At 42.8% G+C, this 27520-nt stretch overlaps 2 protein-coding genes across 2 annotated transcripts in view; one reads left to right on the plus strand and one right to left on the minus strand.

Moving 5' to 3' along the window:
* The window catches only part of LOC132403266 (histone H2AX-like), a 52582-nt gene extending 49284 nt beyond the window's left edge, over positions 1-3298 (minus strand). The window contains exon 1 of the mRNA XM_059986693.1: positions 2909-3298. Coding sequence (XP_059842676.1) covers positions 2909-3294 — 386 coding nt within the window. The 5' untranslated portion in view covers positions 3295-3298. The remainder of the gene's footprint in view (positions 1-2908) is intronic.
* A 12577-nt stretch (positions 3299-15875) lies between these two features.
* Positions 15876-18079, plus strand: LOC132403251 (histone H2B type 1-O-like). Its single transcript, XM_059986679.1, has one exon. The coding sequence runs from the start codon at positions 15885-15887 to the stop codon at positions 16254-16256; it is 372 nt and encodes a 123-aa protein (XP_059842662.1). The 5' UTR covers positions 15876-15884; the 3' UTR covers positions 16257-18079.
* The last annotated feature ends 9441 nt before the right edge of the window (positions 18080-27520 follow it).

Raw genomic sequence — 27520 nt, forward strand, 5'->3', positions numbered from 1 at the left:
AGAATGACTAGAGACCTTATTGAGCTGTATTAGATCATAAGTGGCACAGTAGGTGTTCTGGCATTTTTTCCAGGTTAAGGGGTTGAAAAATTAGAGAGAATAGGTTAAGGTGAGAGGGGAAATATTTAAATGGGATCTCAGTGACAGCCTACTGAAAGAGATGGTGGTGGGTACATAGAACAAGCTGTCAAAGGAATTGCTGAGGTTGACTCAATAACACAAGCAATATTTGGAAGCGTACATAGAAGTAAAGCAATGGGTTTGGGGGCCAAATGTAGGCAAATGGAACTGTCTAGATGGATATGTTGGTCAGCACAAATAGGATAGGTAATGACCACCCCCTTCCAAGCACTATGTATTGACTAATAACTACACATGCACATTGATCTGTTGTCCCACTCTCTCCAAATCCAAGTTAAACTGACCTCCCCATGCATTTCTTTTTATTTAATAGATATGTAGGGTACAGACTCAGCAGGTACAAAGGATCTCAACAGTTCTCATCTAGGATTCACTAAAGGTTAACTTGCAGGTTGAGTCGTTGTTTAGGAAAACAAATGGAATGTTAGAATTCATTTTGAGAGGAGTAGAATATAAAAGCAAAGGTGCAATGTCAAGACTTTACTAGGCATTGGTCAGACAGTACTTGAAGAAATGTGAGCAGTTTTGGGCTACTTATCTAAGAAAGGATATGCTGGCACAGCCTCAGAACAGAGGAACAGCCATTCAGAACAGAGATGAGAAAGAATTTCTGCAGCTAGAGGGTGGTGAATCTGGAATTCATTGCCACAGGTGCCCGTGGAGGTCAAGTCCAGACCACAATGCCCCTCTCTTCAGTGAGTACAGCTGAGAACTATACAGTTCAGTCCACACTCTCTGGTACTACACACAAATTAACACTTTGATCCCTAATGCTGGGTGTGTACAGGCCTGTGTGCTCACTGCACAGTCTGGAGAGTTTTATAAGTCTGTGTTCTTATGGTGAAGGACAGTGTTGGGAAGTTCATTGTCCTTTTGGAACATTGCTGAGTGTTTCTGGAGAGTGCAGTGGGGTGTGTTTTCACTGATCCCTGTCAGTTCTCTATTGGGAGGTAGAGGTCACACAGTGCAGTATCAGCTACCTGTCACTTTGTAAAAGCCAAGTGTGTCCCACTGGTACATTTCTGTGGGCTTCCAAGTATTTGTGGGACATAAATGAGAAAATGCTGGAAATAATCATCTGATGGAGAGAGGTAGTGAGTCTCAGATGGGAACCACACTCAGAAGAACAGAAGACGGCAGGAGCAGGAGTCACCCACCTGACCCCTCACCCCTGCCCCAGCATGCACTGTGACCCTGGCTGATCTGTCCTAGGCCTCACCTCCACTTTTGTGCCAGTTCCACATCCCTGATAATTCCAAAATGTATTTCCTGCCTCACTAAATCCGTCCAGCGTTTCGGCCTCCATACCATCTAGGATAAAGAATTCCAAATGTTCCCCATCTTCCATGACATGTTCCTGCACATCTGCTTGAAATAACTAATCCCTGACCTCGTAACTCCGGAAACATCCCAACATCTCTCCTGTCAACACTCCCAAGGACCTTGTGTAAGTTAAGGAAGGTCTCCCCTCACTTTTCGAAAACCCAAGGAGCTTGTATCTGATTTCTTGATGTGACCTCAACAACTCCCTGTACATCTATATCAATACTTCCCTATTTCCGATCTCCAACCCCCCCAGAATAAAGACCAGTGTACCATTTTCCTCTCACTTGCCAAGATTAAATTTCATCTACCATTCCCCTGCCCAATAGATCAGCTGATGAATATCATGTTGTGTCTAACGCAATCCTCCACACTCTCCACAGATTTACATGTCACTAGTAAATTCGCTGATCACATCACCTATTTTTAGTACTAATCTCCACCACGACCCTCTGCCTCCCATAAACCAAGCTGATTTTAGATCCAGTTTGCCATTTAGGTGTTTTGTAACTGTCCTGAACCCTGTTCTGAATCAACTGAGATTCACAGAACAACTTCATATCGCAGTCTCGACCCTGACCGGTTTCCGACCCGCCCATAAGCTGATGCGTTTTAAATAACAAAAATGGTCATGTTCTATGAATCAGCATTTGTTCCGATCCGTAATTCAATGAGAATCTCGTAGCGGAGAACAAACTTTCGGGGCTCTGCGGACGTGATCTGTGTATTATTTGGTTTTTTAAAAATTATTTGCACGGTTTGTCCATTTTTGCACATTGGTTGTTTGTTGGGGTCTTTGTTCTGCGGGGTTTCCATGGGTTCCATTGCCTTTCTTTATTTTGTGGGTTCCGGCAAGAAATTAATTTCAAGGTTGCAGATGCTGTATAGAATTTGATTATAAATTTACTTCAAAGATTAAACTTAATTAACTCAATATTATCAATGGTTCAAGGTCATGTGACGGCTCCTATTCACACATCTGCAATTATTTACATTCGGACAGATCTATAGATTTATTTTGCTCTTGGCGGACTTTTCAAATTTCAGGATTTCCGGTGGTCTGGAAGTTAGTTTTGGCGCTTGTTCAGCTACCGCCCGTTCATTGGTGATTGAGCTCTTTATTGGGCTTTTCACTCACCAATGAGATCAGGCGATTTACCGCCAATCAACCGCCGCCCTGTATTCATGCGGGAAGCGGAGCTGCAGGATTTTAAAAAAACCTAAATTTTCGGCAAAATCTTAAAGTGGGCAGATAAATACTTCTTTTTTAATTTCAGAGGAAGAGATCCGCTTTAGACAAGAGTTTTAAGCCCTTGTCTACGACAGACACACAGAACGGAAATCCCCCGGACCCACCACAGCCGGTGCTCAGCCCTTCCACAGACAATCTGAGTGGCTCTGAAAAGAGCCTTTGGGTTTCTAAATTGTCGCTTTGTCTCTTTACTTGCCCTTGGGGTTGGCGGGCGCGCCGCTTTTCTTGGGCAACAACACGGCCTGGATATTGGGCAGCACCCCGCCCTGAGCGATGGTCACCCCTCCCAGCAGCTTGTTGAGCTCCTCGTCGTTGCGGACGGCCAGCTGCAGGTGTCTGGGGATGATGCGGGTCTTCTTGTTGTCCCGGGCCGCGTTACCGGCCAACTCGAGGATTTCAGCCGTCAGATACTCGAGCACAGCGGCCAGATAGACCGGGGCTCCGGCACCCACCCGCTCAGCATAGTTACCCTTTCTCAGGAGCCTGTGAACACGGCCCACCGGGAACTGCAGTCCGGCCCGGGACGAGCGAGACTTGGGCTTGCTCTTGGCCTTTCCGGTTTTTCCTCGTCCACTCATTTTAGCCGATCTTTCACAAAGAATGAGGAAATGATTCCGCATTCGTCAATTTTATAGCTTCTCGAGGACTGCGGAAGGACACTTATGATTGGTGGAGCAATGCTTTCTCCGATTGGTGATCTGGAATCACCCAATCAGCGAACTGTCCAAATCTCCAATAAGCAGACCGCAGCAAGAGAAGCGCGAAAAATAACTGTCACTCCCCAAAAGGACATGAAATTAGGGAAAAAAACTTTAAACTATATTTATTATCAACGTATACTACACACAGCCTTAAGATTCATCTCCTTAGAGTGAGCCACAAAACAGAGAAACTCGATAAAACTCATTTTAAAAGTTCGTCAAACACCCAATGTACAAAAATGAACAAATTGTGCAAACTATAACAAGTAAACAAATAATATTAAGAATTAAACTTCGTAAAAGTGAGTTCACAGCCACGAAGCCAGTCATAGCCGATCCAGAAGCCTGTTAGTTACAGGCCCAAGCCTTTGTTCAGTGCAGGGATGAATAAACGTCACTGAGCAGCAAGCTCCAACACCCTGACATTTTCAATCTGGCCTGGTGATTGACATTTTCAATTGAACAAACACCAACTTATTCCTGGCTCTCAGGCCTGGGCATAGCCGCCTCAGTTCAACACCAAAGCACATTAAAGAAAAAATAAAATTAAACAACAGACCAAAGGAAAGCAATTAGAACCTCTCTGTGAACGTGGACTCTCTGCATGGTCAGTCCCTTCACCCTGTTACTGTCCACAGAGAATGTGAATTAATTCTACCATATCTGCCTCTGGGAATGTGTCCCTCTTTGTGAAAATACATCACATCATGGAAGGGTCACTTCATGATCTGTGGTGCAGGCACAGAAACAGCGATATGACAGTTAATTTATACTGATGTACAAACAGATTCAGGGCACCTTGCAACAGTGTAGTGGAATAACCAAGAGGCATTCCCTTCATGTCTAGTCAATGAACAACAGAAAGCATACAAAAACCCCATGCAGCCTCACTCACTGTCAATGGAAAAATGTGTTTGAAGATGGAGACAAACTAATGGGGAAGAAATGGAAGTTCCGTGTTAGCGCAGGAACACTGGAATTTTGCCTGCCCCTTTTTCAAGGATACACTCAAGCCTGCGCCGCTGTTTGCGGAGAGGGTGACCCTCCAGGGTATTGACAGTTTTATAGACAGTAATAACCATGTCTTAGGCTGAGTATACTTAGTGCCTTGTAAATATTGAACATCTGTAACTTGTGTACATGTGAAGTAAATAAACTTTTATAGTTTTGTAAAAAAACACACTAGAATTTCACCAATACAGCTTATTGTCATCAACATGATCCTAAAACAGAAATATTGAAGCAGATGCAGAAAAGTATTTTTGAAATATTCAGACAAAGTTTTCAAGCAAACTGTGTGGGACCTAATAGTCAGTGGGTTTTCAGTTTGTTTTGTCAGGACCATGTGGAAATACAGCTGGAGTTGGTGTACTTGGCCACTGCCTTTGTCCCTTCTTACATAGAACATTACAGCACAGAAACAGGCCTTTTGGCCCCATTTTTCTGCTTAGTCCCACTGACCTGCAACTGGGCCATATCGCTTCAGACCCCTCTCATCCATATAACTGTCCAAGTTTTCCTTAAATGTCAAAAGTGAGCCGGCATTCACCACTTCATCTGGCAGCTCATTCCACACTCCCACCACTCTTTGCGTAAAGAAGCCCCTCCAATGTTCCCTTTAAACTTTTCCCCCTCACCCTTGACCTCTGTTTTTTTTCCTCCCCTGGCCTCAGTGGAAATAGCCTGCTTTCATTCACTCTATCTATACCCATCATAATTTTATACACCTCTATCAAATCATATACCCATAACCATATAACAATCACAGCACGGAAACAGGCCATCTCGACCCTCCTAGTCCGTGCCGAACCCTTAATCTCACCTAGTCCCACCTATCCGCACTCAGCCCATAACCCTCCACTCCTTTCCTGTCCATATACCTATCCAATTTTACCTTAAATGACACAACTGAACTGGCCTCTACTACTTCTACAGGAAGCTCATTCCACACAGCTATCACTCTTTGAGTAAAGAAATACCCCCTCGTGTTTCCCTTAAACTTCTGCCCCCTAACTCTCAAATCATGTCCTCTAGTTTGTATCTCCCCTACTCTCAATGGAAACAGCCTGTTCACGTCAACTCTATCTATCCCTCTCAAAATTTTAAATACCTCGATCAAATCCCCCCTCAACCTTCTACGCTCCAATGAATAGAGACCTAACTTGTTCAACCTTTCTCTGTAACTTAATTGCTGAAACCCAGGTAACATCCTAGTAAATTGTCTCTGCACTCTCTCTAATTTATTGATAACTTTCCTATAATTCGGTGACCAGAACTGCACACAATATTCTAAATTTGGCCTTACCAATGCCTTGTACAATTTTAGCATTACATCCCAACTTCTGTACTCAATGCTTTGATTTATAAAGGCCAGCATTCCAAAAGCCCTCTTCACCACCCTATCTACATGAGACTCCACTTTCAGGGAACTATGCACAGTTATTCCTAGATCTCTCTGTTCCTCTGCATCCCTCAATGCCCTACCATTTACTCTGTATGTTCTATTTGGATTATTCCTGCCAAAATGTAGAACCTCACACTTCTCAGCATTAAACTCCATCTGCCAACGTTCAGCCCATTCTTCTAACCGGCATAAATCTCCTTGCAAGCTTTGAAAATCCACCTCATTATCCACAACACCTCCTACCTTAGTATCATCGGCATACTTACTAATCCAATTTACCACCCCATCATCCAGATCATTTATGTATATTACAAACAACATTGGGCCCAAAACAGATCCCTGAGGCAGCCCGCTAGTCACCGGCCTCCATCCCGATAAACAATTATCCACCACTACTCTCTGGCATCTCCCATCTAGCCACTGTTGAATCCATTTTATTACTCCAGCATTAATACCTAATGACTGAACCTTCTTAACTAACCTTCCATGTGGAACTTTGTCAAAGGCTTTGCTGAAGTTCATATAGACTACATCCACTGCCTTACCCTCGTCAACATTCCTCGTAACTTCTTCAAAAAATTCAATAAGGTTTGTCAAACATGACCTTCCACGCACAAATCCATGCTGGCTACTTCTAATCAGATCCCGTCTATCCAGATAATTATAAATACTATCTCTAAGAATACTTTCCATTAATTTACCCACCACTGATGTCAAACTGACAGGTCTATAATTGCTAGGCTTCCTTCTAGAACCCTTTTTAAACAATGGAACCACATGAGCAATACGCCAATCCTCCAGCACAATCCCCGTTTCTAATGACATATTAAAGATCTCCGTCAGAGCTCCTGCTATTTCTACACAAACTTCCCTCAAGGTCCTGGGGAATATCCTGTCAGGACCCGGAGATTTATCCACTTTTAAATTTCTTAAAAGCGCCAGTACCTCCACCTCTTTAATTGTCATAGGTTCCATAACTTCCTTACTTGTTTCCCACACCTTAGACAATTCAATATCCTTCTCCTTAGTGAATACCGAAGAGAAGAAATCATTCAAAATCTCTCCCATCTCCTTCGGCTCCACACACAGCTGACCACTCTGATTCTCTAAGGGGCCAATTTTATCCCTCACTATCCTCTTGCTTTTAATATAACTGTAGAAACCTTTTCGGATTTACTTTCACCTTATTTGCCAAACCAACCTCGTATCTTCTTTTAGCTTTTCTAATCTCTTTCTTAAGATTCCTTTTACATTCTTTATATTCCTCGAGCAATTCCTTTACTCCATGCTGCCTATATCTATTGTAGACATCCCTCTTTTTCTGAACCAAATTTCTAATATCCCTTGAAAACCATGGTGCTCTCAAACCTTTAACCTTTCCTTTCACCCTAACAGGAACATAAAGATTCTGTACCCTCATAATTTCACCCTTAAATGACCTCCATTTCTCTATTACATCCTTCCCATAAAACAACTTGACCCAATCCACTCTCTCTAAATCCCTTCGCATCCCCTCAAAGTTAGCCTTTCTCCAATCAAAAATCTCAACTCTAGGTCCAGTCCTGTCCTTCTCCATAATTATATTGAAGCTAATGCTATTGTGATCACTGGACCCGAAGTGCTCCCCAACACATACGTCTGTCAGCTGACCTATCGCATTCCCTAACAGGAGATCCAACACTGCCCCATCTCTAGTCGGTTCTATGTATTGTTGCAAAAAACTATCCTGCACACATTTCACAAACTCTAAACCATCCAGCCCTTTTACAGAATGAGCTTCCCAGTCTACGTGTGGAAAATTAAAATCTCCCACAATCACCACCTTGTGTTTACTACAAATATCTGCTATCTCCTTACACATTTGCTCTTCCAACTCACGCGCCCCATTAGGTGGCCTATAATACACTCCTATCAGTGTTACTGCACCTTTCCCATTCTTCAATTCCACCCAAATGGCCTCCCTAGAGGAGCTCTCTAATCTATCCTTCCAAAGCACAGCCATAAGATTTTCTCGGACAAGCACTGCAACACCTCCTCCTCTGGCCCCTCCTACTCTATCACACCTGAAGCAACTAAATCCAGGAATATTTAGTTGCCAATCACATCCTTCCTGCAACCATGTTTCACTAATAGCTACAACATCATAATTCCAGGTATCAATCCACGATACCCTAAATCACCCCTCATTCTCCTATGCTCCAGGGAATAAAGCCCTAACCTATTCAACCTTTCTCTGTAACTCAGTTTCTCAAGTTCTGGCAACAACCTTGTAAACTTTCTCTGCACTCTTTCAACCTGATTAATATCTTTCCTGTAATTAGGTGACCAAAACTGCACACAATACTCCAAATTCGGTCTCACCAATGTCTTATACTCAATACTTTGATTTATAAAGGCCAATGTACCAAAAGCTCTCTTTACATCCCTATCTACTTGTGAAGCCACTTTTAGGGAATTATGTACCTGTACTCCCATATCCCTCTGTTCTACTGCACTCCTCAGTGTCCTACCATTTACCTTGTATGTTCTACCTTGGTTTGACTTTCCAAAGTGCAATACCTCAAACTTGTCTGCTTTAAACTCCATCTGCCATTTTTCAGCCCATTTCTCCAACTGGTCCAAATCCCTCTGCAAGCTTTGAAAACCTTTCTCACTGTTCACTACACCAGCTTTGAAAACCTTTCTCACTGTTCACTACACCTCCAATCTTTGTATCATCAGCTAGTCAGGGAAAATGTTACAGCAGAGCTCACGCAGGACAGATTAGAGGGCTTGTTTACTGAGGCCATATGGGTGGAGCTGAGAAACAGGAAAGGTATGCCCACATTAATAGGGTTGTGTTATAGACCACCCAATAGTCAGCGAGAATTGGCGGAGCAAATCTGCAGAGAAATAACAGACAATTGCAGGAGACAGAAAGTTATGATTGTAGAGGATTTTAATTTTCCACACATTGATTGGGAGTCCCATACTGTTAAAGGTCTAGATGGGTTATAGTTTGTGAAATGTGTTCAGGAAAGTTTTCTGAATCAATGTGTAGATGTACCAACTAGGGAGGATTAGGAACTAATAGGTCTCCTATTAGGAAATGAGTTATGACAGGTGACAGAAGTGTGTGTAGGGGAACACTTTGGTTCCAGTGATCGTAACGTCATTAGTTTCAACTTGATCATGGATAAAGATAGATCTGGTCCTCGGGTTGAAGTTCTAAACTGGGAAAAGGCCAAATCTGAAGAAATGAGAAAGGATCTAAAAAGTGTAGATTGGGACAGGTTGTTCTCTGGCAAGGATGTGATTGGTATGTGGGAGGCCTTCAAAGGAGAAATTTTGAGAGTGCAGAGTTTGTATGTTCCGGTCAGGGTTAAAGGCAAAATGAAAAAGAATAAGGAACCTTGGTTATTGAGGGGTATTAGAACTCTGATAAAGAAGAAGAGAGAGATGTATAACATGTACAGGCAACAGGGAGGAAATAAGATGCTTGAGGAGTATAAAAAGAGTAAGAAAATACTTAAGAAAGAATTCAGGAGGGCTAAAAGAAGACATGAGGTTGCTTTGGTAGTCAGGGTGAAGGATAATCCTAAGAGCTTCTACAAGTATGTTAAGAGCAAAAGGATAGTAAGGGATAAAATTGGTCCTCTTGAAGATCAGAGTGGTCGGCTATGTATGGTACCAAAAGAAATGGGAGAGATATTAAATGTTTTCTTTGCATCTGTATTTACTAAGGAAACTGGAATGGAGTCTATGGAAACAAGGCAAACGAGTAGGGAGGTCATGGAACTTATACAGATTAAAGAGGAGGAGGTGCTTGCTGTCTTGAGGCAAATCAGAGTAGATAAATCCCCAGGACCTGACAGGGTATTCCCTTGGACCTTGAAGGAGACAAGTGTTGAAGTGGATGAAGAGAAGGCAGTGGATGTTGTATAGATGGACTTCAGTAAGGCCTTTGACAAGGTCCTGCATGGGAGTTTAGTAAGGAAGATTCAGTCACTAGGTATACATGGAGAGGTAGTAAATTGGATTAGACATTGGGTCAATGGAAGAAGCCAAAGAGTGGTAGTGGAGGATTGCTACTCTGAGTGGAGGCCTGTGACAAGTGGTGTGCCAGGTGGATCAGTGCTGGGTCCATTGGTATTTGTCAGCTATATCAATGATCTGGAATGATAATGTGGCAAATTGGATCAGCAAATATCATCATTCCCTGACATGGTGAGATTGGACAACTTCCCAAGCAGTAGTAGCCACATGACAGTTTGGATCTCTGGGGAGCTGATGGTCAACTGTTTCTTGTAATGGGCCAGGCAGGAAGCCTCACCTGTGATGTGCTTGAAAATATCGTTCATGAATGAGTTCATGATGCACATAGCCCTCGAGGAGATGCTGTTGTCTCCAGAGTCTCAACATCCATCCTATAATGGTGTGACCAAAACTGTATGCAATACTTCAGATGTAGTCTAACTAGAGTTTTATAAACTGCAAAATAACTTCCTGACTATTGAACTCAGTGCCTCAAGTAATAAAGGTATACTTTCTTAACCACCCGATTAACCTCTGCAGCTACTTTCATGGAGCTATGAACTTGGAGCCCAAGATCCCTCTGCTCATCAACACTGTTGAAGGTCTTGCCTTTCACAGTATAGTATCTCTTTACATTTGACCTACCAAGGTGTAACACTTCATATCTGGCTGGGTTAATCTCCATCTGCTATTTTTCTGCCCATATCTGTAACTGATCTATATCCCACTGTGTTTTTTGCCCATCTTCATGAAGGGAACCATGAATAATCCTGGAAATTATAGACCGGTGAATCTCATGTCAGTGGTAGGGAAGATATTGTAGAGAATTCTTTTGAATAGGATGTATGAGCATTTGGAAAATCATGGCTTAATTAGGGAGAGCCAGCATGGCTTTATGTGGGCAAGTAGTGTCTTACTAACTTAATTGAGTTATGATGAGCTGATGAGGGTTTTTTTGTCCCTTTTTTTGCCCATCTTCAACACCACAAATCTTCACGTCATCTCCAAGATTACTAAACCACCCATCTATATTTTCATCTAGGTCACTTATATACATCACAAACATCAGACGTCCCAAAACAGATCCCTTCAGGATATCAGTAATGACAGGCCTCCAGTAAAATAAGTCCCTTCAATCACTACCATCTGTCTTCTACGAATAAGCCAGTTGTAAATCCAAATTCACAATGAATCCCATGCATGTTAATCTTCTGGATGAGCAACCCGGTCAAACACCTTACTAAATCCATATAGAGAACAGATCTACTGTACCTTCATCAATCACCCTCATCAGCTCATCATAAAGCCATGCTGGCTCTCCCTAATTAAGCCATGATTTTCCAAATGCTCATACATCCTATTCCAAAGAATTCTCTACAATATCTTCCCTACCACTGACATGAGATTCACCGGTCTATAATTTCCAGGATTATTCATGGTTCCCTTCTTGAATAATGGGACAACATTAACCGCTTACAAGTCCTTCAGGATATCACCAGCAGTTAGAGAGGACATGAAGACATTGGTCAAGGCTTTAGTAATCTCTTCTCTTGCCTCCCTTAATAATCTGGGGTATACCCCCATCAGGCCATGGCGACTTATCCAACTTAATGCTCTTTACTTCTACCTTACCTTGAAATGCGCTGGCATATCAATTCACTTGGCTTTGATCTCCCTATCCCCCATGTGCTACTCTTTGTACTGCTCTATGTTCTATGTAACAGTCAACACTGTGCTGTAGGTACACAGAACTTCACAACAGCTGGCGCCATACAATAAGGGCATAGACCTTAACAACAGCTGACACCATGCAGTCAGGGCACAGACCTTTAAAACAGATGACAGCATACAGTGAGCGCACAGACCATTACCATAGCTGGAACTCTACAGGAAGGGCACAGACCTTTACAACACCCTGTACCATTCAGTAAGGTCACAGACTGTGACATCTGTCTTTGCTGTAATGTAAGGGCACAACCCGTTACAACAGCTGGTACCATAAAGTAAGGGCACAGACCATTACGACAGCCAGTTCCATACAGTAAAGGCACAGACCATTCAAACAGATGGTATCATTCAGTAAGAGTGCTGACCATTACAACAGTTTGGTACTGGCTATAAGTACACACACATTAACCACAGATGGCATCATACAGAAAAGGGACATACTGTGCCTATAAAAAGTATTCACCCCTTGTAAGTTTTCATGTTTCATTGTTCTACAACGTTGAATCACAGTGGATTTAATTTTGCTTTTTTGACACTGAGCAATAGAAAAAGATACTTGTATCAAAGTGAAAACAAATTTGTACAAATTGGTCTAAATTTATTACAATTGTTAAACACACAATAATTGATTACTTAAGTATTCACTTCTTTTAATATGACACACCAAATCATTACTGGTTCAGTCAATTAGTGTTAGAAGTCACATAATTAGTTAAATAGAGATCTATTTTTGGAAACTTGTGTACATTTTAAACAAGCAGTTCCATACAATAAGGGCACAGACCATTCCAACAGCTGGTATCGCACAGTCAGGGCACAGACCACAACAATACTGTAAGAGTATAGACCATTACAACAACCAGCTCCTTATAGTAAGGGCAGAAATGTTACAACAATCAGCACTGATCTGTAAGGGCAAAGACCATTATAACACTTGTTTTTGTGTAGCAAAGACACACATCGTTACAACGGCTGGTACCATACAGTCAGGGCACACACTGTTACAACAGCTGGCAATGTACAATAAGAGCTCAGACCGTTACAACAGCTTATACTGTACAGTAAGGGCATAGACAGTTTCAACAGCTGGTACCGTACAGTAATGGCACAACAAGTTACGACAGGCATTGCCATACAGTAAGGGCACAGACCGTTATCACAAACTAAATGGTACAGTAAGGGCACTGACCATTACAACAGTCACTTCCGAGTAATAAGGGCACTGACCATTCAAGCAACCAGTGCCATTCAGTAAGAGCACTGACTGTTACTACAGCCAGTACCAATCTGTAAGAGCACAGAGCTTTACCATGGGTGGCACTATACAGAAAAGGGATATTCCTTTACAATAGGCACAATACAATAAAGGCACAGACTGTTACAACAGATGGCACCATACAATAAGGGCACCAACTGTTATACAGCCAGCTCTGTACAGTAAGAGAAAAGACCATTACAACAGCCGGTTCTGTAAGTTAAGATGCACTGACTGTTATAATAACTGATACCAATCTGTAAGGGCACAGGCCTTTAATACAGATGGCACAGAGCATTACTACAGCTGGTTCCATACAGTAAGCGTATAGACCATTTGAACAACTGGCCCCATTCATTAAGAACACCAACCTTTACAATAGTCAGCACCAATCTGTAAAGCCACAGAATGTTACCATGGATGGCACCATGCTGTAAGGGCACCAAACGTTACAGCAGCTGGTACCGCACAGTAAGGACACAGACTGGTTCAACAGCTGGTATGGTACAGTGAGGCCACAGACCATTAGAACTACCAGTACCATTCTGAAATGACACAGACTGTTGCAACGTCCAGTACCATAAAGTAAAGTTACAACAGCTGGCACTGTAAAATAATGGCAAAGACCTTTACAACAGATAATCTGAAATAAAAACGTAAAATACTGGAAACACTCACAGCTCAGTCTACATTGAAAATCAGTAACCAGCTTGAATCACTCAGGGCAGGCACTGACCCCAACATTCACAAACCTGCGTGTTACATCATATCAAAGAATACTGCACAAGTAATTTCATATTTGGAAATGATCTCTAGTCTGGCAGATTAACTGGAGCATCACTGTGTCAACCTTAAAATACTGACTCAAACAAGCAAAACCAGTTCTCAAAATGGAAGATACAGAGCAGCTTCACTCAATATTTCATTTGCCTTATCAGCAGATGTCTTAATTACTTTTGGGTGTTTATTCCATTGATGGATTTTCTCCCTTGCCTCCTCTACAACTTATGTCCAGTCTGCAGTCAAGTGAGGAATTGCTGAAAGCTCATTAACAACGTAGTCCCACAAATACCACAAATCTGTATCTGAAGTAATTCAAGGTGGTTTTTAAAAGTTAGCCGCTTCAATTGCAAAGGAACAAATCTCTCCAGACACCAATAATCGCAGACATGGAGGATCCCATGGACATGTGGGGACTGGAGTGGGACCACGAGGAACAGCTGGCCAACATAGACTCCTTTCCTGGGTATTACTTTTTATATTCTTTGACTGTTCATGGAGGGTCCAGGAAACTTTGTACGTATGCATATAGGTATTTGGTTGTGTAAATTCATGTGCATTGTAGTTGAGATAATAAAGTTACAGAACTTACATAAGAACATAAGAAATAGGTGCAGGGATAGGACATCTGGCCCATCAAGCCTTCTGCACCATTCAATAAGATCACGATTGATCTGGCCATAGACTCATCTCCACCTACCTGCCTTTTCCCCATAACCCTTAATTCCCCTAGTACACAAAACCGTGTCTTAAATATGTTTACTTGTCAGTAAATAGAGATTCTCTCAGTGCCTCTCTGATCATTATTACTGAGATAATGTGATGTGAGAAATCATATAGTGTGAGAAACCCCAGTGGTCTTGCCATTGATAAATCTATCAGTTTCCCAATGCCATTCAAAACAATAGCTTATGCTGGTGGGTTACTTAAGGATATGCAAGTCTTCGCATTGTATTTGTCCACATTGCGAACCCATTTCGAAGCATAGCTTAAATTCTTTCCATCATTTTAGTTGGTATTTGATTTGCATTGTTGTAATAAATTTGTGTCAATCATGGCAAGCAACCAACTAGCATGTGTGTCACAAACATCAGTTTTATACATTTCATTAAAAATCAGGTCAATGGGGTCAGTCATCTGATTCATTGCATCTTGAATGAACTTCAGAAACGTAAGTGCGTCCAGACTTACCTGGGATGCACCATGACCAACTTGATTGCTTGTATCTGATCTTGATTCTTTTCCCCAGTAATACCCCACATTTTCTGCTGAGGCACTGTACCTGATTTTCTACTTCTGCTAAATCTAAGGTATTGAGCATTGTTAGCCTGATGCATAACTATCTTCCACTGATTCCAACAGGCCTCTTCCTTCTATTTCTAACTTGTTTAAACTCACTCCTGTGAGGTAGGCTCCCAAGCAGATGAGTAAATAACTGTCTCGTAGGTGAACACCATTATTTCAGTTAGAGTAAAAATTACCTGCAAGCGCTGGTATCCTGGTACCCAAGTGACAAATTTCCCCGCATGTTTAACATGAATCCTACCCCCTTTGTGTAATGCTGGTCTCATTACATTTAGGCGTTTGTGTAGTGTCAGCATCTTGAGGTTGTGGGGTGGTCAGTTTCCTAGTAGATTTGAAAGCTCTGAAAGGGCCGAGGTCCTGACAGAAACTCTACCCATGTTTTTTGGTTCCCTTTCCATTCTCCTCTCCCCATGTACTAGATCCTCCTGTGGACAGTTTATAATGATGGAAGCAACCTTTGAGAAATGCTTGGTGTGGCCATTCCAATCGATTTACCTCTTGTATCAATCACTGCCCCACTCAATATTCAGATGAGAATCATCCCTGAGAACTGTAATCTTACCGTGGCCCTCCTCACCTGAAGGTTGTTCAGTTAATCAGACCTGAAAACTGACAAATGATTATTCCATCTTGCTTGATAAAGCCACCTTTAGCATTTTATTGTATAAGAACTTTAAGGTTTTGCATAAGGTTTAATCCACACATGTCAAACCATCTACCCGAGCATAACAGAAGATTGAGTCCACGATTTCACCCTTAGAATTGAAAAGGGTAGCCACTGGGAGATCCGCTTTGTCATTATCAATGGGTATGGGGTGCATTTGGTCTGTTCACATTCTCCAATTAAAAGGTTAGATGGAAACTGACCAATGAGAACGTTCTTTTCCCGATTCCTTATTAGCATAGGGCGGAGCATAGTCTATTTAATCGGCGCTGTGAGTTGGCTCCGCTTATTTCCAGGTCCGAAGCTGACTGAAAAAAATGCCTGACCAGTCGAAAGCTTCCAAGAAAGGCGGCAAGAAAGCCGTGTCCAAAGCGCAAGCCAAGGGCGGCAAGAAGCGCAGGAGGGCAAGAAGGGAGACTTACTGCATCTACGTCTACAAGGTAATGAAACAAGTTCATCCCGACACCGGCATCTCCTCGAAGGCCATGGGCATTATGAATTCGTTCGTGAACGATATTTTCGAGCGCATTGCGGGCGAGGCTTCCCGCCTGGCTCATTACAACAAGCGTTCGACCATCACCTCTCGGGAGATCCAGACCGCCGTGCGCCTGTTGCTGCCCGGGGAACTGGCCAAGCACGCCGTGTCGGAAGGGACAAAGGCGGTGACCAAGTACACCAGCTCCAAGTGAAGTCGCAGGAAGTGCTGATGGAAACCCAACGGCTCTTTTAAGAGCCACCCACAATTTCCATGGAAGAGTTTTGATCGCACCAAACTTGTCTTTGAAAGCTTTTCCACTCAAAGGTAATTCTAATTCTGTTAATGTTGAGTGAACTTTCCATCACTTCGTACAATCCGTTTGTGTCGCGTCCCTGCTTCATTGCGCTAACACTGACATTTTGCCCTCCTGCTTCCGTCAGCTTGTCACGATTTTCCCCCACTCACAAAGCTTTGCACAAAGGAAGGATTGTGGTGAAGATGTTTTTGCTGCAAAAGTGATTTAACTGCTGTGAATACCGTACACTAACTGGAGTACCCGTGTGTAAAAAGAAACAAACAACGCTGAGTCCCCGAGATTCACTCGGGCTCCTTTCACACAGTCCACGAAAGACTTTGCTACGGCTGCCGATTGTAGTTGGTGACCCATCTACAGTCTGCATTGTACATGCAGATTAAAATCAGATAACTTCTCTTACGTGAGGATTTTACACCCTGTCTTTCTTGTAAATGAGTGGGGGCGCTGTGATGGTGAATCCTATTCACGGATATACATGTTTTTGGATTAAAGGATAAAACTATAATCTTGGCGTGCTTTTCATAAATTGGGGACTAAGATTTGATTGGAGTATCTCTGATCCTGTTCGCTCCACATTGCTCCAGGAAATTCATGGCCGAGCGAGATACCTACACGTTATTGATAAAATATCTGACACGACAGAATGAAAGGTCACTCTGAGAATGAGGAAATCCTCCCGTGATCCCCCTCTTTATAGTTTCTGGAGGATTGCGGAAGAACACTTACGATTGGTGGTGCCGCGCCTTCTCCGAACGGTAATGTGAAGTTACCCAATCAGCGAGCTCTCCGATTCTCCAATGGTCAGAGAAGCGCCGAAAATAACAGCCGCGCCCCACCGGAAGTTTGAAAAGCCCGCCAAAGAAAAAAACCCGAAATTAATGAGTAGTCTAAAGCCTTAAACAATTACAAATCTACATGATCATGGATTTCCTGCATAGCCAGTTATATGATCTCACTGCACTTCTGACCATACAGAATGTTGCATGACTGACTCTAGGAATTTGTGGTTCTTTGTGAAAACACATCAGATTGTGGAAAGATCTCTCCTCTCAAACTGTGGATGGAGTACAGAGCATTATGAACAGGTTGCTCTTCTCAAATTGTGGCTGGAACAGGAGGATGAGTGGCCTCTGCGGAAGACAAAGGGATGGGGATCAGGAGATGTGGCTGGTGGGGGTGACCCACTGCAGCTGAAGCATTAACACTTCATCAAACCCACAGATGCTGCTCAGTCCACTGTGTTCCTCCAGCAGAGATTGTTCAATACACCAGATTGCAGCATCTGCAGTCTCAAGTTTCTTTTCACAAGTGGGTACTATTAAACTCAATAAATAAGCCCAGTGGACTTTGTGTATTCTTTCAGATGGTTTTCTAGGACATGCATTGAGTCAAAGAGCATGGAAACCGGCCTTTCAACCAACTTGTCCATTCTTTGTTTTCAGTGAGCTAGTCCTACCTGTTCATGTTTAGCCCGTAGCCTCAAAATGTCTCCTTGCCATCTATTTATCTAGATTGTTTTTAAATATTGCTCATGTGCCTTCCTCAACCACCATTTCTGGTATCTCATTCCAAATACACTCCACCTTTTGTGTAAAGAAGCTCCTGTTGATGTCCCTTAGAAATCTCTGATCTGAAACTAATGCTCTCTTGTTATTAATACCCCTTCCTTGCAAATGTACTTTTACCCTCTCTATGTCCCTCATGAACTTGTATACATCAATCATTTCACTCCTAAATTTCCTATGTTCCAAGGAATAAAGTACAAATCTACCAAACCTCTCCTTGTATAGAAAGAGTGAACCTTTCTACACCACTGGTATGGTCACAGCTGGAGAACCATGTCCGTGTCTGGGAAAGATGGAACAGTTATAGAGAGATTTGACTCAAATGGTCACAGCAATAAGGGATCTAATCATGGCACCAATTGAAACACATTGTTTTTCTCCTTAGTGTATACAGCTGAGAACTATTCACTTCATGCCCTGCCCACCTCCTCTTGCCACGTAGACAGATTGTCAATGATGCAAACAAACATGGCAAGAGAATTCCTAGAAGCATGGTGAACCAACCTGTAGACCTCAATCCTATTTATGAGGTAACGCAGGCAAAAAGCCAGACTACAATGCACGGAATTTGTCAAACAACCAATCAGCAACCAGATTTCCTCTCTATAACTCAAGTAAGTTTTTGAAATGATGACAGATCAGCTGACTGATAAGTATATAAAGACCAGGAATTCAGGTGAAGGAATGTTGTGAACAATGTGGATGAGCTTAGAGCATATATCAGTACTTGAAGATAGGAGGTAGTGGATATTACAGAGACTTGGATGGCTCAGGGACAGGATTGGTTACTTCAAGTGTTGTGTTTTAGATGTTTCAGAAAGAACAGGGAGGGAGGCAAAAAAGGTGAGGGCATGGCACTGCTGATCAGAGGTAGTGTCATAGCTGCAGAAAAGGTGGATGCCATGGAGGGATTGTCTACGGAGTCTCTGTGGGTGGAAGTTAGGAACAGGAAGGGGTCAATAACTTTGCTGGGTGTTTTTTATAGGCCACCCAATAGTAACAGGGATATCGAGGAGTAGATAGGGTAACAGATCCTGGATATGTGTAATAATACCTGTCATGATGGGAGATTTTAATTTCCCAAATATCGATTGGCATCTCTCTAGAGCAAGGGGTTTAGATGGGTGGAGTTTGTTAGGTGTGTTCAAGAAGGTTTCTTGACACCGTATGTAGATATGCCTACAAGAGGAGAGGCTGTACTTGATTTGGTATTGTAAAATGAACCTGGTCACATGTCAGATCTCTCAGTGGGAGAGCATTTTGGAGATAGTGATCATAATTCTATCTCCTTTACAATAGCATTGGAGAGAGATAGGAACAGACAAGTTAGAAAAGCGTTTAATTGGAGTAAGGGGAATTATGAGTCCATCAAGCAGGAAATTGGGGGCTTAAATTGGAAACAGATGTTCTGAGGGAAAAGTACGGAAAAATTGTGGCAAATATTCAGGGGATATTTGTGTAGAGTTCTGTATAGGTATGTTCCAATGAGACAGGGAAGTTATGGTAGGGTACAGGAACCATGGTGTACAGAGGCTGTAATAAATCTAGTCAAGTAGAAAAGAAAAGCCTCCAAAAGATTGAGAGCTAGGCAATGTTAGAGATCTAGCAGATTATAAGGCTACTAGGAAGGAAATTAAGGAAATTAGGAGAGCCAGAATGTGCCATGAGAAGGCCTTAGCAGGCAGAATTAAGGAAAACCGCAAGGCATTCTATGAATGTGAAGAGAAAGAGGATAAGACACGAAAGAATAGGATCTATCAAGTGTGACAGTGGGAAAGTGTATATGGAACCAGAGGAAATAGCAGAGGTACTTAATGAATACTTTAGTATTCACTATGGAAAAGGACCTTAGTAATTGGAGGGATGACTTGCAGCAGACTGAAAAGCTTGAGCATGTAGATATTAAGAAAAGGATGTGCTGGAGCTTTTGGAAAGCATCAAGTTAGATAAGTCACCGGGACCAGACAAAATGTACCCCAGTCAACAGTGAGAAACGAGGGAGGAGATTGCAGAGCCTCTGGCGATGATCTTTGCATCATCAATGGGGACAGGAGAGGTTCTGTAGGATTGGAGGGTTGTGGATGTTGCTCCTTTGTTCAGTAAAGGGAGTGGTGATAGCACAGGAAATTATAGACCATTGAGTCTTACCTCAGTGGTTGGTAAGTTGATGCAGAAGATACTGGGAGGCAGGATTTATGAACATTTGGAGAGTTATAATATGATTGTGATTATTCTGCATGGCTTTGTAAAGGGCAGGTTGTGCTTTATGAGCCTGATTGAATTTTTTGAGGATGTGACTAAACACATCGATGGAAGAGCAGTAGATGTGGATTTCAGCAAGGCATTTGATAAGGTACCCCATGCAAGGCTTATTGAGAAAGTAAGGAGGCATGGGATCCAAGGGGACATTGCTTTGTGGATCCAGAACTGGCTTGCCCACAGAAGGCAAAGAGTGGCTGTAAATGGGTCATATTCCGCATGGACATCAGTCACCAGTGGTGTGCTTCAGGGATCTGTTCTGGGACCCTTACTCTTCATGATGTTTATAAATGACCTAGATGAGGAAGTGGAGGAATGGGCTAGTAAGTTTCCTGATGACACAAAGGTTGGTGGTGGTGTGGATAGTGTGGAGGACTGTCAGAGGCTATAGTGAAACATTGATAGGATGCATAGCTGGGCTGAGAAGTGGCAGATGGAGTTCAAACCAGGTAAGTCTGAAGTGGTTCATTTTGGTAGGTCAAATATGATGGCAGAATATAGCATTAATGTTAAGACTCTTGGCAGTGTGGAGGATCAGGGATCTTGGGGTCCGAGTCCATAGGACACTCAAAGTAGTTGCGCAGGTTGACTTGGTGGTTAAGAAGGCGTATGGTGCATTGGCCATCACCAATCGTGGAATTGAATTTAGGAACCGAGAGCAAATGTTGCAGCTATATAGGACCCTGGTCAGATCCCATTTGGAGTACTGTGGTCAGTTCTGGTTGCCTCACTACAGGAAGGATGTGGAAGCCATAGAAAGGGTGCAGAGGAGATTTACAAGAATGTTGTCTGGATTGGGGAGCATGCCTTATGAGAATAGGTTGAGTGAACTCGGCCTTTTCTCCTTGGAGCAACGGAGGATGAGAGGTGACCTGATAGAGGTGTACAAGATGATGAGAGGCATTGATCATGTGGATAGTCAGAGGCTTTTTCCCAGGGCTGAAATGGTTGCCACAAGAGGACACAGGTTTAAGGTGCTGGGGAGTAAGTTCAGAGGAGATGTCAGGGGTAAGTTTTTTTTTACTCAGTGGTGAGTGTGTGGAATGGGCTGCCGGCAATGGTGGTGGAGGCGGATACGATAGGGTCTTTTAAGAGGCTTTTAGATAGGTACATGGTGTTTAGTAAAATAGAGGGCCTTGGGTAAGCCAAGTAATTTCTAAGGTAGGGACAGATTCAGCATAGCTTTGTTGGCCGAAGGGCCTGTATTGTGCTGCAGATTTTCTCTGTTTCTATCTTACCACAATTTACAGCTCACTGATGTCCCCTCATTTGGTGAAATGCTTGTAAGTAAATTGCCAATATCAGAAAAGAACCCAACTCAACTCATTAATGATTATTAACATTTATTGAGCATTCCCTTAATCTTGGCTGCCACCGATAATTTGTGACTTGTCTTTCCCATCGAATTTCTCTATACATGAAGAAGGAGAAGGGCACAAATTTGACTGGGCATCTGCCAAAGTCATGGAACTAGCAAAGACGTGGCATGTAAATTCTGCAAATTCTCCATACTGCTGAAGGGCCTCCCTATTCCTCAATGCTCTTTCCCTGTCACATCATCATTATCATTATGTGCTGTTTCATATGATGTTGGTGATCATGGTCTTCCATTTCTCTTTAATCTGAATATATTCTTATTCTTTGCTCTATCCATGATCATGATCGTTCTTGGCAAATTGTTCAACAGAAATGGTTTGCGATTGACTTCTTTTGAGTTGTGACATTACAAGATAGTGACCTTAGCAATTATCAATGCTGTTCAGAGATTGTCTACCTGGCAACAGTGGTCACATAACAAGGATGTGCTATGCACCAGCTGCTCATATGACTCCCCACTATCTGCTCCCATGGCTTCATGTGACCCTGATTGGTGAGATAAGCAGGTGTAACCTTGCTCAAGGGGGATCTGAGGCGAGCAGAGAGAAGAAACGTCTTGCATCTCCTTCCCATTGCCCATTATCTACCACATGCTTCTTATTTCAGTGGAACCTCAATACCACTTCACATCCCGGAATCCCTGAATCTGCTAAAATTGCCCTTCACCCTCACAAAAATACAATTTTAAAAAATCTGAGGTGCAAAGGGACTAGGGGTCCTTGTGCAGGACGTCCTAAAGGTTAACTTGCAAGTTGAGTCGATGTTAAGGAAGGCAAGTGCAATCAATGTTAGCATTTTATTTGCGAGGACGAGAAGCATTAAAAAAAAAGTATGACAGAGCTAAGGTGAGTGGGAAGACAGATGATTGGGAAATTTTTAAGGAACAACAGAATTTAACTAAAAAGGCAATATGCGGAGAATAAATGAGTTATGAACACAAGCTAGCCAGGAATATAAAGGAGGATAGCAAAAGCTTTTTTAGGTATGTGAAGAGAAAGAAGATAGTTAAGAAAAATGTTGGGCCCTTGAAGGATGAATTGGGTGAAATTGTTATGGGAAACAGTGAAATGTCAGAAGAATATAATAAGTACTTTAGATCTGTCTTCACTAGGGAAGACACAAGCAATCTCCCAGATGTATGGATGGGCCAAGGACATAGGGTAACAGAGGAAATGAAACAGATTGACATTAGGAAGGAAACGGTGATGAGTAGACTGATGGGACTGAAGGCTGACAAATCCCCAGGTCCAGATGGTCTGCATCCTAGGGTACTAAAGGAGGTGGCTCTGGAAATTGCGGATGCATTGGTAATCATTTTCCAATGTTTCTTAGATTCAGGATCAGTTCCTGAGGATTGGAGAATGGCTAATGTTATCCCACTTTTTAAGAAAGGAGGGAGGGAGAAAACAGAGAACTATCATCCTGTCAGCCTAACATCAGTAGTGGGGAAGATGCTAGAGTCCATTATTAAAGATCAAATAGTGGCATATCTAGATAGCAGTGATAGGATTGGACCGAGCCAGCATGGATTTACCAAGGGCAAATCATGATTGACTACTCTATTGGAGTTTTTTGAGGATGTAACCAGGAAGTTAGACAAGGGAGATCCAGTGGATGTAGTGTACCTCGATTTTCAGAAGGCATTTGATAAGGTCCCGCATAGGAGATTGGTGGGTAAAGTCAGGGCTCATGGCATTGGGGGGAAGATATTGACATGGATAGAAAACTGGTTGCAGATAGAAAGCAAAGGGTAGCGGTGGATGGGTGTTTCTCGGAATGGCGGGTGGTGATTAGTGGGGTGCCACAGGGCTCGGTATTGGGACCACAGCTGTTTACGATTTACATCAACGATTTAGCTGAAGGCATTGAGAATAACATCAGCAAATATGCTGATGATACTAAACTGGGTGGCAGTGTGACATGTGATGAGGATGTTAGGAGAACTCAGGGTGACTTGGATAGGCTGGGTGAGTGGGCAGATACTTGGCAGATGACGTTTAATGTGAATAAGTGTGAGGTTATCCACTTTGGGAGTAAGAACAGGAAGGCAGATTATTATCTGAACAGTGTAGAGTTGGGTAAGGGAGAAATACAAAGAGATCTAGGAGTCCTTGTTCATCAGTCACTGAAGGTGAATGAGCAAGTGCAGCAGGCACTGAAGAAGGCTAATGGAATTTTGGCCTTTATTACAAAGGGAATTGAGTACAAGAGCAAGGAAATCCTTTTGCATTTGTACAGGGCCCTGGTGAGACCACACCTGGAGTATTGTGTACAGTTTTGGTCTCCAAGGTTAACGAAGGACATCCTGGCTGTAGAGGAAGTGCAGCGTAGATTCACAAGGTTAATTCCTGGGATGTCCGGACTGTCTTATGCAAAGAGGTTAGAGAGACTGGGCTTGTACACACTGGAATTAAGGAGATTGAGAGTGGATCTGATTGCAACATATAAGATTATTAAGGGATTGGACAAGATAGAGGCAGGAAATATGTTCCAGATGCTGGGAAAGTTCAGTGCCAGAGGGTATGGTTTAAGAATAAAGGGTAGGTCAGTTAGGACAGACTTAAGGAAAAACTTCTTCTCCGAGAGAATTGTAGGGTTGTGGAATGCACTGCCTCAGAAGGCAGTGGAGGCCAATTCTCTGGATGCTTTCAAGAAGGAGCTAGATAGGTATCTTATGGATAGGGGAATCAGGGGATATGGGGACAAGGCAGGAACCGGGTATTGATAGTAGATGATCAGCCATGATCTCAGAATGGTGGTGCAGGCTCGAAGGGCCGAATGGCCTACTTCTGCACCTATTGTCTATTGTCTAATATACAGTCAGAATGTGATGCAAAGGCTTTATGAGTCAGTGGTCACACCAAACTTGGAGTATTATGAAGACTTGTGGTCCCCTTATTTCTGAAAGATGTGCTGCATTGGAGAGGGCCCAGTGGAATGATTCCGGTAATGAAAGGTGGGAACCAACACCCTCTTGTGAGAAGGCTCATGAAGGCCTGTAAGCAGAAGGCTGGAGAGAGCTTTCTGGGGACATTGTCCATGCACCCAGTGTTTCAAGCTGCTTTTGAGGAAGTGCATGGCTGCATTGGGCCGGATAGCAAATTTAAACAAGGGACTGTGGTTCACCCCGTCAAAGCTACTGATGGTCTGGCCTGGGAAAGCAGTAAGTGACGGGGACCCCAAATTTCCCGGAGTTCCTGAGGGCAAGGCCCTCTTACTGGATGCGCCAGAAGACCACGAGGGGGAGTTGTGATTTCCTGCTGGGGTACTGGTGAGGCCCAAATTGCAGAAGCCCTCGGTTGTACAGGCAAGCAGGATGGCAGTGATTGTCAGGAACACTGTGAAGAGGGAGGTCACTTTCAAGCGGGGGATGTCCCAGTCCATCTGTTCCCAGTGACAGTAATGTCTAGTGTCTCTGTGAGACAAGCTGGGGAGAAACTATTGGAAAAAGGGGGAAAGTTGACCGTTGATGCATTCAACTTCGTGGACTTCCTGGTTCTTTGTAAATGGGCAACACATCACACAGCATCCACAGAAATGAGATTTCTTAGTTTGGTGGGGCTAGAAGCTGTCTTCCCCTCGACAAACACATGCAGGCGGAGCCTGAGGGTTACATATAAAATTTACTTGAACCTTCCTCATGACTTTTCTTTTTCCCTTTTGACCATCTTAATTCCTTCTTGAGCTCTAGGAACAATGAACAATACAGGCCATTAGACCCATGATATTGTGCTAATCAGGATGTCAATTTATACTACTTGTCCCCCTTCAGCATATCACCCCTATCCCCCCAGTCTCTTCGTATTCACATGTCCATTTAAAAGACATTTAAACTCCAGCAAACTGTCTGTTTCCATTACTAGCTAACCGTAAAGTATATCCTCTGTTACATTTGACATTTCTACCTTGCAGAAAAGATACCAATGATCTATTCCTCTCATAATTTTAAAAGCATCTGTTGCTTCCTTCCTCGGCCTCTGATATTCTATGAAAAACATAAGTCTGGCCAACATTTACATTGGGCTCCTGTACATTAACCCAGGTAGAATCCTGGTGAACCTCTTCTGCACCCATTCCAGAGCATCACAACCAGAACTCCACACGACACTCTTGTGTTGTCTGATTCATGTTTCACAGAGGTGCAGTTTGACTTTTTTTACTGTTCTATTCAACACCTCTGCTACCGTAAACAATGCAGTGTGTTCATTCCCCAGTGTGCAGTGAGACTGTGAGAAAGGACAGGATGATGGGGCAAAATTGAAAAGTGTTATGAATACAGGACTGGAGGTGGTAGATCTGAATGCTCACAGTATATGGAATGTTAGATGATCTTGTAGCAAAGTTAGAGGTTGGTGTCATTGAGTCATGGCAGAAAGAAGATCATAATTGGCAGCTTAGCATCCAATGATACACTGTATTGAAACTGGGAGAGGGAGTGGGCTGTTTCTGATGCAAAAAATGAAATCAATTCCTTAGAGGTGACATGGGATCAGAAGATGTAGAATCGTTGTGCGTTGAGTTAAGAAACTGCAAGAGTAAAAAGACCCTAATGGGAGTGATATATAGGACTCCAAATGGTGGCCAGGATGTGGGATACTAATTACAATGGGATATGGAATTTGTCTGGGGGATTTCAGTATGCAGGTAGATTTGGAAAATCAATTTGATGCTGGATCTCAAAGAGGGAATTTGCAGAAAGCCCATAAGATTGCTATTTAGATTAGCTCATGGTTGAGCCCACTCAGGCAAAGGCAATTCTGGATTGGATGATCCGTGATGAACCAGATATGATTATGGAGCTTAAGGTAAGGGAACCCTTCAGTGCTATTAATCATTATATGGTAGAATTCATCGTGCAGTTTCAGACGGATAAGTTAAAGTCAGATGTATCATTACTGTAGTGCTAGGGAAATTACAGAGGCCTGAGAGAGGAGCCAGCTAAGTTGATTGAAGGAAGAATGACGACAGAACAGCAAGGTCTGGAGTTTCTGGGGGCATGTCAGAAGGTGTAAGGTAGAAACATACCAAAGATGAAGTGATATTCTAAAGAGATGATGAGGTGACTATGGCTGACCAGGGAAGTCAAAGACAGCATAAAAGCAATAGAGAGAGCAGATAATATAGAAAAAGTTGTGGGAAGTTAAAGGATTGGGAAGCTTTCAAAAGCAAACAGGAGGAAACTAAAAACCCATTGGAGAGAAAAGATTAAGTGTGAAGGTAAATATTATAAATAGGATACCAAAACATTTCCCAGGTACATAGAGTAAAGGTGAGATGAGAGTGGATATCAGACCACTGGAAAATTATGCTGGAGAGATAGTAATGGGGGACAAAAGATGGCAAATGAACTTAATAATGCGTCAGACTTCACTGTGGATGATACTAGCAACATGCCAGAATTTCAAGTCCCATGGGACAGAAGAGTGCAAATACTAATACTAAGGAGAAGCTGCTTGGGAAGCTGAACCGTCTGAACATAGGTAGGTAACCTAGACCAGATGGACCACACCCCAATATTCCGAAAGAGGAAGCTGAAGAGATTGTAGAGGCATTAGAAATGATCTTTCATGAATCACCAGATTCAGGAATGGTCCAGAAGGACAGGAAAGTTGCAAATATCACTCCACTCTTTGGAATGGTAAAAGGCAGAGGAAAGGAAATTATAGGCCAATTGACCACACGTCAGTGGTAGTGAAGATGCTGGTTTCCATTACGAAGGATGAGGTTTTGGAGTCAAGTTAGCGTGATTTCTTGCAAGGGAAGTCTGTTGGAATTCTTTGAGGAAATAACAGACAGAATAGACAAAGCAGAAGCAGTGGACACTGTTTACTTGGATTTTCAAAAGGCCTTTGACAAGGTGCCACTCAAGAGGCTGCTTAACAATTTATCAGTCCGTGATAATTCAAGAAAGATATTAGCTTGGATAGAAGATTGGCTGACTGGCAGGAGGAAAGGAGG

This window comes from Hypanus sabinus, chromosome 12 (assembly GCF_030144855.1).
Source record: "Hypanus sabinus isolate sHypSab1 chromosome 12, sHypSab1.hap1, whole genome shotgun sequence".
In the NCBI taxonomy this organism is placed as follows: Eukaryota; Metazoa; Chordata; class Chondrichthyes; order Myliobatiformes; family Dasyatidae; genus Hypanus; species Hypanus sabinus.